The following is a 10,958-nucleotide window of genomic DNA, read 5'->3' on the forward strand; positions in this document are numbered from 1 at the left end:
TCTTTTCCCCTAAAAAATAAGTTGTGTTTGGACTCTAAAAATTGATAATGCGTATTTTTATTTATTAAATATGTTTGGATTGATAACAAAATTTGAGAGACAAACTAATGTTATTTTACAAAAATACATACATAAATAAAAAGGTTAAAAATATCATTTTAATCCTTCTATTTTGGGACTGGTTCAGTTTTAGCCCATGTATCTTCAATAAATTTTGAAATTTAGTCTCTATTGCTAGTTTACTATTGATATTTCCAAAAAGAATTATTATCTATTAGCTTTTTCACTCTAAATTTTGAAAAAATATTCACATAGTTTATTTTCATTCATGAAAAATTTTAAGTTAAAATATCATTTTGGTTATTGTAATTCGAGATTTGTTTAATTTCAAAATTCAATAGAAATTAACTTCAAAAGATCAAAATTTAAGTTTATGGAGAATATATAAACTAAAATTGAATATTTGAGAGTACATAAACTATTTTTACGATTTTTCAAAAAAAGTGTTAGTTTTGTAAAGTGAAAATTTAACCGTACTATTTTTTACAATTTCCCATATTCAAGTATATCAAAATGTTATTTTAATTTTTATTTAATAAATAATCAAATCAAATGGGGCTTCTAAATAAGTGTATTTACTTAAATGCCCCCAAAAGACCTATCCAATTGATTCCCTTATAAAAAGGGTTTATAAGGCGAAATTTCATGCATGAAAGTCACAGTACCCTTCTTTCCTACACAAATGCTCTAATCTTTCACTCTCCGCATTGCTCTCTCTTTCTCTCTCTGAGTTCTCTTGAAACTTTCAATCCCATTCCACAAACTCTCTTTATTCAAATCTCTGCAATTTTTTTTCTCGGGAAATTGAGATTGAATATTTTTTTTTTTCAGAAGATGAATTCTGAGCTGCTTCGAAGAAATCAACCGAATCCGACTCCACAAACTCAAAATCCGGTGATTGATTCACCAAGAACTCCGGCAGGTTCTTCCTGCAAATCCAGGAGTCCGATCCGTTACATGCTTCGCGAGCAGCGTCTTCTCTTTGTTTTTGTTGGTATCGCCATTGCAACTCTGTTCTTCAGTTTCGGCCGTTTCGCTTTTCCGCTGGAGCTCCGTGATGATCATCGCTATCAATCGGCGTTGAATCCGTTCATTCAATTGGATTCGACGATCCCGATGCGGAGAGTTTTGTATGAAACTCGACGAGAAGGATCGCTAGGGCGGGTGAATTTCGCGGGTAAAGTCCCTCCGGGATTGAAGAAGAGGAACCTGAGGATTGTTGTTACTGGTGGCGCTGGATTCGTTGGAAGCCATCTTGTGGACCGTTTGATTGAGAGAGGCGATAGCGTGATCGTCGTTGATAATTTCTTTACTGGACGGAAGGATAATCTGGTTCATCATTTTGGAAACCCGAGATTTGAACTGATTCGACACGATGTCGTTGAGTCGCTTCTATTGGAAGTTGATCAGATCTACCACTTGGCTTGCCCTGCTTCTCCTGTTCATTATAAATTCAATCCGGTCAAGACAATCATATCCTTCTTGTTCTTCTTCCTCGATTTCCTCTCTCTCTCTCTCTCTCTCTCTCTCTCTTTTTTGTAATTTCACTTTTCGAAACAAAATTTCTTTGAAATCGTAATATCTTAATCTTAGGGCTACAGAAATAGCGCACAGCATGATTCTAATGAAGCAGTTCAACTTCAATTCTCGTTTATCAATATTAAGCTGGAATTTTCTTCTCTGAATCTCTGTTTTCTTTTTGTTTTTCTTTATTCTTTGTATTTCTGGAAACTTTTCTTCTGATTATGAGATTTGATTTCTTTAACCTGATTGAGATCACAAGACAAATGTCGTCGGCACATTGAACATGCTAGGGCTTGCGAAGAGAGTCGGCGCTCGCTTTTTGCTCACCAGCACCAGCGAAGTCTACGGCGATCCGCTCCAACACCCGCAGGCTGAAACCTACTGGGGAAACGTCAATCCCATCGGTAACCCCCTGCCATGGCTGCCAATGCGCTGTTTTTCCATTTCCTCCATTTTCGTTACTGATTGTGTGCTTCTGGCCGCCGATCGGCTCTCTCTTCGCAGGTGTACGAAGCTGCTACGATGAAGGAAAGCGCACGGCGGAGACTTTGACAATGGATTATCACAGAGGCCTTGGCATTGAGGTAGCAAATTCAATTTTCACTGAAAATTCTGTTTAGCCAAATGTTAGTTCGGAATCAGAATTTGCAGTTGTGAATTGGAATCTGCCATTTTCTTACAGGTGAGGATTGCTCGGATCTTCAACACTTATGGACCACGGATGTGCATCGATGACGGTCGAGTTGTGAGCAATTTTGTAGCACAGGTGCGCTTTTTGTTAATGTACTTGAATTCGGCAGGCACAAAAGAGTTCATGGCATGTGGTCCCAATTGTATATTCTGTTAGAATTTTTAATTCTATGCAAAAAAATAGCCATGTGCTTCTAATCCCAAGCCATAAAATTCTGATAAGCAATCGTAAAAGCAAGTTTTTAATTCTCAGTTTTAAGTTGTTCAACTACAAAATGAGTAGAAATAGAGTCGAGACCATAAATATTGTTATAACTTTATATAGTAGGGTTGAGATAAGAGAAAATTTTAAGTTGTTGAATTACAAAATGAGTGAAAATAGAGCCGAGATCATAAAAATTGTTGTAACTTTATATAGTAGAGACTAGAGTTGAGATAGGAGAATGTAAGTTTGCGATTCGAACCTCTAATCTTTTAGTGAAGTGAGGCATGTTGCTCTAAAAGTTAAGTGATTTGAATTCTTACTCTTAAGTAGTTGAAAAAAGAGCGAAATTAACGGAGATAAAGATATCTTCAATCTTTAAATTCAGCCTATTATCAATTTGTTCAAGAAGAGTTGAGACCATGAAAAATATCATAAAGATAAGGTAGAGCTTAAGAGAAGATTAGGATATGGGACTATAATTTTTATATATATATAAAATTCAAATTTCTAATCTTTTGGTGAAGTAAATTTATATTTTAAAAATCAAGATTTGAATTCTCATTCTTGATTAGAATTGTTAAACTAAAAATTTGAAGGAATGATATTATTTGAGATAGAGAAATCACCAAATTTCGTACTCAACCTATAATTTGTGTGTTAAAGAAAAGACATAACCATAAAAACTAGAGAAGAGGATGTATAAATTTCTTTAATAACAATAGTAATGATAATAGTAAGGGATCTTCTGATTTAGTGTACATGTTTGGGCTAGTTGACATTTTTATACCTAAACGGAAAAGGCTAGCTAGTTGAGCTCATTTATATTAGATTTGTTTATTTTTCTTTTATAACATCATCTCATTTTAATCAAAAAGTAATTTTCATAATAATAATAATAAAAAAGTCTTAAGGGTCTGATTTTATGATTTAAGAAAAAATCAATCATCACACCAATTGATCTGGTTACTTTCGATCATGATGGTACCTTGAGTTTTATCATTCAATCTCATAGGATCAAGTGAGATGATAAAATCTACCCCTAAAATAACGTTCATAAATCATGATTAGTGATGGCATTAAGTACCTTGCTCGTTATAAATTTGCATAATAATTAATAGATTGTCCAGACGTTAGGATAGATTAAAGTTTTTATTTTTTATTTTTTAAATCTAATAAATTACTCCGTCAAAACTCCCCACAGGCATTGAGAAAGGAGCCGTTGACAGTTTATGGGGATGGCAAGCAAACCCGGAGTTTTCAATACGTTTCTGATCTGGTAATGCCTTTTTAATTATATATATTTAATTCATTTCTTTATTATCGCAAAATGACTATTTCATCCAAATGTGTGGATGTAAGTCAACATTATCATAATTGGGAATTGGAATTTGAATAATCCATGGAAGAAATTTAATATAATATATACATTTTTTTGGTTAAATTAAAAAAAAAATCGCTATACTTTGAAAAAAAATAAAATAAAATTTAATTCTTACAATTTTAAAAGTATAAATCTGATGTCTATAGTTCGATAAGACCTTGTAAATAGTTGTTATAGTTTGATAAAATTTTCATAAGTAATCCCTACTATAGAAATTATTTATGAAGTGTTTATCAAATTATAGAAATTAAATTTTAATTATAAATCATAAGAATTAAGATCTCATTTGGTAATCATCTCGTTTTTAGTTTTCGAAAATTAAGTATATAAACATCTCTTCCATCTCTATTTTTTTTTTTTGTTTTGATATCTACTTTTTATCCATCTTTTAAAAATCAAGTCAAAATTTGAAAACTAAAAAATGATAGTTTTTAACAAATTTATTTTTTATTTTTGAAATTTAGTTCAAAATTCAATTTTTTTTACTCGAAATTGAGACAAGTCATGGTAAATGAGAGGAAATAAATTTAATTTTTAAAAATTAAAAATCTAAGAAGTCAAAATTTTAATTTATTTATTAATATTTTTTTTAATTAAAGTTTTTATTGGATCTGCTTAATAAACTGACAGGTGGAGGGGTTAATGAAACTCATGGAAGGTGAGCACGTGGGCCCTTTTAATCTCGGCAACCCCGGCGAATTCACTATGCTCGAACTTGCCCAGGTCACCTCTCTACTCCCAATTTCACATTTATATTGCTAAATTATTCTAATTTTAGGATTGAGACTTTTGTTTGGTATTTATGTTTTAAAATATTTAAGTTTGATCCTTTTTAGAATCCATATTGAGGTGATAAGAGATCAGATATTTGTTAAATATACTATAAAATTTAATCCTAACGCATAAAAATGAAATTTTATGTAAAATTTGAACACCTAGATAGAGTGTATAAGGATTAAAGATACTATAAATCCTTTTTTTAACACTAGAACAATATATAAATATTATAAAATGTTAATGATTTGTTTGGGAAATAATAAATTACTGTTATCTTCCGATAATTGTGTTCATCACTTGTCTTATAGGTTTCTTCAATAAAATAAATATTTTGTACATTGAGAGCTGAATTCATGGAAAAACAAAACTAAATTTAAGAATACTATAGAGTTGACTTATAAAGATCAAAACACTTTAGGTTGCTTTGAAAAAGCAATAATTTTTAGTGAATATTCGAGAGTATAGATTGGTTTTTAAGTTGTTAAAATCATTTTTGTGATATTTAAGATCATTTCAAACACACTCTTGATCTTTTAAAATTAATTTAATATTTATTTTTATACTTTTAAATGTAATTTTCATATCATCAAGATTGGTTTTTAATGATTAAAAAGCTATTTAATAGTAATTCTAAGATGACAAAAGTGATTTTAATCATCTCAGAATTACTCTCAAACATACACTTAGATGCATTATTTATCTTTTTGCAGTATCCACTAATCACACTAAATCACACTAATCACAGTTAGATGCATTACTTATTCTTATGCAATCCCCATTACTTTTTCTTATGCAGTCCCCACTAATCACACTAAAGAAATTCAAAATATTTAAAAAAATAAAAAAGAAAAATTCACTACACAATAAACTATAATTAAACTATTGAATGGTTATACAAAGATAGATGTAACTTAAATTATTTACCTATACTCTTTCATTTATTGCATTCTTTAGTGATGGAACATTTTGATGTTCTCGTATCTATGAATCTATAAAATGCAATAGAAATAGGCCAATGAAAATACAAACACATAAAAAAAAAAAGAAAAAAAAAAGAGGATTTTAAGATATCCTAAAGAGCGAAGTGTGCAAAAGTTTAGGCAAGTATTATTGTTTATTTTTTGTGAGTTCAGACCACACACACACACATATATGACTAAGAACCAAAACTTTTTGACTACCGGAATTCAAATTTCTAACCATTAAAAAAAGTTATTAATACTCTAACACGTCAAACTATGCTCAAAATTGACACATAGCTAGAAGACTCATTGCTACAGGACTAGCTATGTAAAAATGAATGTGTAGGCTAGCATTATTCTTCATTTTGTGTGTGAACAAGGGATATGACTAGAAACTCAAACCATTTAACCATATGAATTAAAATATCTAATCACTAAAGAAAGTTCTTAAATGTGGTAAGTTATAGACTCAAATTATAATAAAAATAACAAAATATTTATTTCTATAATGGTATGATATTGTTCACTTCAATATAAATTTTCATGACTTTATTTTTAAAACTATCCAAATCGCCTCATATCAACGAGATAATTATCCTAATAATACTTAAATCCAATCTAGACTACACTTATATTTATAAGTTCTCTTCAATCATAAAAGAAAAAAAATATTAAAAACATACAAGTTTTTAGAAATAAAATGGTTTTTCACATGAAAATTTGTGATTGAGTATTTGGATAGTTGTGCATCCACAAATGTTTTTCTAATGGTTCTAACTCATATGTCTATGATCACTTTCTTTTTTAGCCAATATAGTAATAGTTGAGTTATGTGCAGGTAGTGCAAGAGACAATAGATCCAAATGCAAAGATAGAGTTCAGGCCGAACACAGAAGACGATCCACACAAAAGAAAGCCCGACATTTCTAAAGCTAAGGATCTTCTTGGCTGGGAGCCTACTGTGTCTCTTCGGAAGGGCCTTCCCCTTATGGTCTCTGACTTTCGTCAACGCATCTTCGGCGACCCCAAAGATGACGGTTCCTCCGCCGCCACGGCCCTTCTCTCCACCACCACCTCCTCGGTCTAGTCCTCTTTTTCTCTCTTCTCATACCGTTTTAGAATAAGAGAATCTCTCAATCACTTCCCCCCAAAGAATAATATTTGGCAGTTTGAAGAGAGAAAAAAGAAGAGGGGATCATCCCATCCCTCAAACCTTTTCTTCTTTTCTCTGCCAATTTTCACATTTTTTATTCTAAGGGCCTAATTTACCTCTCTCTCCCTCTCCTCTTTTGTATATCTTTGCGCTATATTTATGAAATTCTCCTTTTTTTTTTCCCCTTTACTTCTTCTCATACATACATATATTATGTATATATATACACATATATGTATATATATACACACACACATATATATATATATATATCTTCTTTTTTTTTTTTTCAAAAAGTACAAATGTGGAGTTTTGTAGTTATATGTTTAATAAATATACAATACTTCTTTTCCAATGAATATATAAGTAAAGGTGTATCTAATAGGTTGTTGAAGTTTCCAAGATTTTAATTTTGTGTCGACGAGGGTGTGACTAGTTAGTTGTGATTGTTTAGGTTATCATTAGTTAATTAGTTAATCACATGCCACCAATATATGAGTATATATAGTTTATCAATAATAACTATATGTATTTTTAGTCAGAAATTCAAGTCCACATATCTCTATTTGTTACATTAAAAAAAAAACTATCAAGTTGTCGTTCTGGGATTTTAGAAAAAAAAAAATTCTCATCTTTCTTTCAAATGCTCTTGATATCATTAATAATGAGTTAGATTTCATTTAGTTTTGTTTTTTTTTTTTTTTAAAAAAAAGAAACTTTGAAGTATATCTATCCTTGATAGTAGGTGAACGTGGAAAAATGACTCGTTCATCAAAGTGATTATTTCTTCAAGTGTCAATCTAACCCTAACTCAACTACTTTAACAACATATTCTTGATCAATAGGTTAAATATTCGAGTCTTGCACCATTGTTTTGTTTTTGTTATCTTAATTTTGTAAAGAAGATTCAATAGCGATAGCTTTTGTTTGTCTACACGATGACAATCCAATTTAATAACAAAATTAATAAAGAATTCAATTGATTTTAACACTATTATCTTCGATTGAAACAATAATAATGAAAGAAAAATATCTAACAATTGAAAACCATTATGAATGAACCAAAAGTCTCGCTCATAAAAAGGCTCATTTCTTCCACACACCAATTTCATGTGGAGGTTTTGTAGCAAAGTTTGTTATGAACTTGATATCCCAAACTAAATTTAAATTTATATTTAAGAAGAGCTCTTCCTCTATCCAAATCTCTTTTAAATTTTGCTTCCATTACTATACAACAACAATAATGTTTTTAAAATCTCTTTTCATTTCTCTGTTAGTCTTGAGGATGGCATCAATGAGTGTATGTCAGTTTGATTTGATTCGAAGTCTTCTTGGAATCACACACATCCAAGGAACGCTCTTTTGCTCTATCGATGGGAGTATGATCTATGGATTAATGACCCCAACATTTCCAAGTGAGTTTAAAATTCTCGTGCAATTTACTTTCATGTTACACATTGTTTTTCTTATCTTTTATACTATAATTTATTTATCCTATCATATTCAAAGTAGTTCTATGCCATTATTGATATTATTTGTATGTTTTTTTTTGCCTTTCTTAGATTGTGAACCACTAAAAATGTTTTTTTTTTCTTTTTAAAGATAAATAGTATTGATTTGGCTATAATTTCAAAAAGTAATTTTTCAATAATAAAAAAAGGCTTGAGAAATATTAAACCTACAGACCAAACACACCTAATTTAATGATATATAGAGAGGCTTATAGACTTCTAATCCATCTTAATTAGATGAAGTATTTAATTAGATTTCTTCTACAATTACTTACAAAATAAATAAAGTTCTCTATGATTGGTTTGAAAAGAACAACAATAATAAACAAATCACTAAAATAATGGTATAACTAGTCTATAATGTCTGCATATACTTTTTTTTTTTTTTTCCAATTTAGTTGTATTATCCAAATAACTAGTTTCAATTTATTTTTTTTAATGTTCGATGTGTGTTAAATTCAGTTGATGCATAACAATGGAAATAGAGTTGGAGCAAAAGAAAATGTGAATAAGAGAAAAAGGAACTCATAATTTCTACTCAATATTAGAAATTTAGATAAAGAATTAGAAATATTTCTATATCTTCATAGAAAGAACACCATTAATCCAAAATTTTAAAACAATAAAAATGATTAGCTTAACCATGCAATCCTCTTCTGTTACATAATAAAAAGAATATTTATCTACACCTAAATATTTTTCAACGATGTTTTTTTTAAAGTAATACTTGGGTGAATCTTATCATACACGAACAAAAAGTACGTAAAATATTTTTTTAAAATACGTAAAGTGACCTTGCCATGTGACAAATAATGACTAGATACTTTTTATGAGATGAATCTAAATATTTTTTTATTTTTTAAGCATCGTAAGTTATATTAATTACAAATTTCAATTTTCGATGAGATTTACCTAAATATTTTTCATTTTTTTAAGTATTGTAAGTTATACTAATTATAAATTTCAAAAAGCTATCAAGCAGACCCTTACAATATAGTCAAATATAGTCAATTATTTTGTTTGGTTGTGTCAGTTGGTTGATGCTCAATTTGATCTCGGAGAATATGAAACATTTGATTTTTTTCTTTTTCTTTTTTAAGGAATTATGTCAACAAAGGGTAGACATAAAATTGTGAGAACATTTATAATCCTTTAAAATCAATTTGGATGATATAAAAATTTATATCAAAGTTTAAAATTAAACATTAAATCAATTTTCGATATGAAAAAGAAAAATTATTAGGGGTGTACATGGATTGGGTTAGGTTGAGTTAACGGTATTTTTTTAACCAATTAGAATTTTCGGGTTGGTTGAGTTGGCAATCCAAATAACTCAAAGAACCCAAATAAAGTCTTTAACCCAGCTCTTAAAATTTGGGTTGGGTTTGGTTGGATTGTCGAGTTATAACTTTTTTTTAAAAAATAAAAAATATGTAAATTTATATACAACACATGAATAATAACTAAAATCTCATAAAATTCAAATGTTAAATACCAAATATCTAAGATATTTATTGCAAATTTCAAATAAAGAAAAATATCATAACAATTTAAAAAAAAAATATTTAAGATTCACAAATTAATCAATAAAAAGTAATGAAATTTTAAACAAAGAGAAATATGTATAGTATATTTTATTTATATATATAAAACTCGGGTTGGGTTGGGTCAACCCACGACTCAACCCAACCCAACCCAATAAAAATAGAAAAATTTTAACCCAATCCAACCCAAAAACAAAATGAACTTTATATTTTGGGTTGGGTAGTCTGGATTATTTGGGTCGTCGGGTTAGAAAATAGTCATAGATATAGATGGTAGACTAGGATAGACTACTATCCTATCTATATCGGACTCAAATAGATACAAAGATAGACTACTATTCTATCTATATCTGACACAAATAGATACAAATAATAGTCTATCGTAATCTATCATTGATAAATAGTAAAATTTTACTACATTTATAAATATTTTGATTCATTTTTTAATATTTAAAAACAGTTATATAAAAAATGTAATTCTAATAATTTTAAAAGGACTTCCAAACATATTCTAAATTATTAAAATGATTAGAAGCTGGAAGATTTTGGAATCAATATGAAATGTTTGTTTGTGTATATATATGACATGATGAAGATGCTGCGGTGCAAATGCAATGCGGAGCCGGAATCGTAGTATCGTCCGTCAAAACCGATGCGACTGGCACTTTCTCCATTCTCCTCGATGCTCCTCAATTGTTGCTCTCTTTTTTACTCACCAATTGCAGTCTCGTCGTCACCACGCCGCTCGTCGACTGTAACACCGCCCTGCCGTCGTTCGGCGCCCTCGTCTCGCCGCTGCAGCTCGTCGGAAATACCTTCCTTGGACTCTTCAATGTCACCAACTTCATTCCGGTAGCGTTCCGATTCCTTCCGATTCTTTAATAATAATCGAGGGATTTTCTTCCATTGAATAAACTGAGTACTCGATCTTTGGACTGGTTTCTTTGTTTGATTTCAAGAATTTGGGAATTTTATATGTTGTCTTGTAATGAAGTATGTGATGATGAAATGATATATTTGCTATTGTGTTTGGGAAAATAATTTGGTCGAATCGTGAATTTCTTCTGTTTTTATATGAATTGAAATGATATTACATATTTACATGTTAGTTAACTCCATATTAAATATGATTTATTTAATTAATTAATTGA

The 10,958-nt window shown here is 29.8% G+C and overlaps 2 protein-coding genes across 2 annotated transcripts; both read left to right on the plus strand.

Annotated features, from left to right (window-relative positions):
- The first annotated feature begins 731 nt into the window (after positions 1-731).
- On the plus strand, positions 732-6,943 carry LOC120068025 (UDP-glucuronic acid decarboxylase 2-like). Its single transcript, XM_039019695.1, has 7 exons — positions 732-1,533; positions 1,841-1,988; positions 2,089-2,168; positions 2,267-2,350; positions 3,681-3,755; positions 4,491-4,583; positions 6,438-6,943. The coding sequence occupies exons 1-7, from the start codon at positions 895-897 to the stop codon at positions 6,684-6,686; spliced, it is 1,368 nt and encodes a 455-aa protein (XP_038875623.1). The 5' UTR covers positions 732-894; the 3' UTR covers positions 6,687-6,943.
- A 1,052-nt stretch (positions 6,944-7,995) lies between these two features.
- Positions 7,996-10,689, plus strand: LOC120092536 (phylloplanin-like). The gene is made up of 2 exons (XM_039050652.1): positions 7,996-8,167; positions 10,403-10,689. The coding sequence occupies exons 1-2, from the start codon at positions 7,996-7,998 to the stop codon at positions 10,687-10,689; spliced, it is 459 nt and encodes a 152-aa protein (XP_038906580.1).
- Positions 10,690-10,958: the final 269 nt, after the last annotated feature.

Source organism: Benincasa hispida, chromosome 12, assembly GCF_009727055.1.
Source record: "Benincasa hispida cultivar B227 chromosome 12, ASM972705v1, whole genome shotgun sequence".
Classification (NCBI taxonomy): Eukaryota; Viridiplantae; Streptophyta; class Magnoliopsida; order Cucurbitales; family Cucurbitaceae; genus Benincasa; species Benincasa hispida.

What these genes read in the sequence shown, in the direction of transcription:
- LOC120068025 (XM_039019695.1), top strand. Translation starts at nt 895, where the DNA reads ATGAATTCTGAGCTGCTTCGAAGAAATCAACCGAATCCGACTCCACAA. An exon ending in GGGAAACGTCAATCCCATCG is followed by an intron (nt 1,989 to 2,088) that starts GTAACCCCCTGC and finishes CTCTCTTCGCAG; the next exon opens with GTGTACGAAGCTGCTACGAT. An exon ending in TTCAATACGTTTCTGATCTG is followed by an intron (nt 3,756 to 4,490) that starts GTAATGCCTTTT and finishes ATAAACTGACAG; the next exon opens with GTGGAGGGGTTAATGAAACT.
- LOC120092536 (XM_039050652.1), top strand. Translation starts at nt 7,996, where the DNA reads ATGTTTTTAAAATCTCTTTTCATTTCTCTGTTAGTCTTGAGGATGGCA. An exon ending in AATGACCCCAACATTTCCAA is followed by an intron (nt 8,168 to 10,402) that starts GTGAGTTTAAAA and finishes GACATGATGAAG; the next exon opens with ATGCTGCGGTGCAAATGCAA.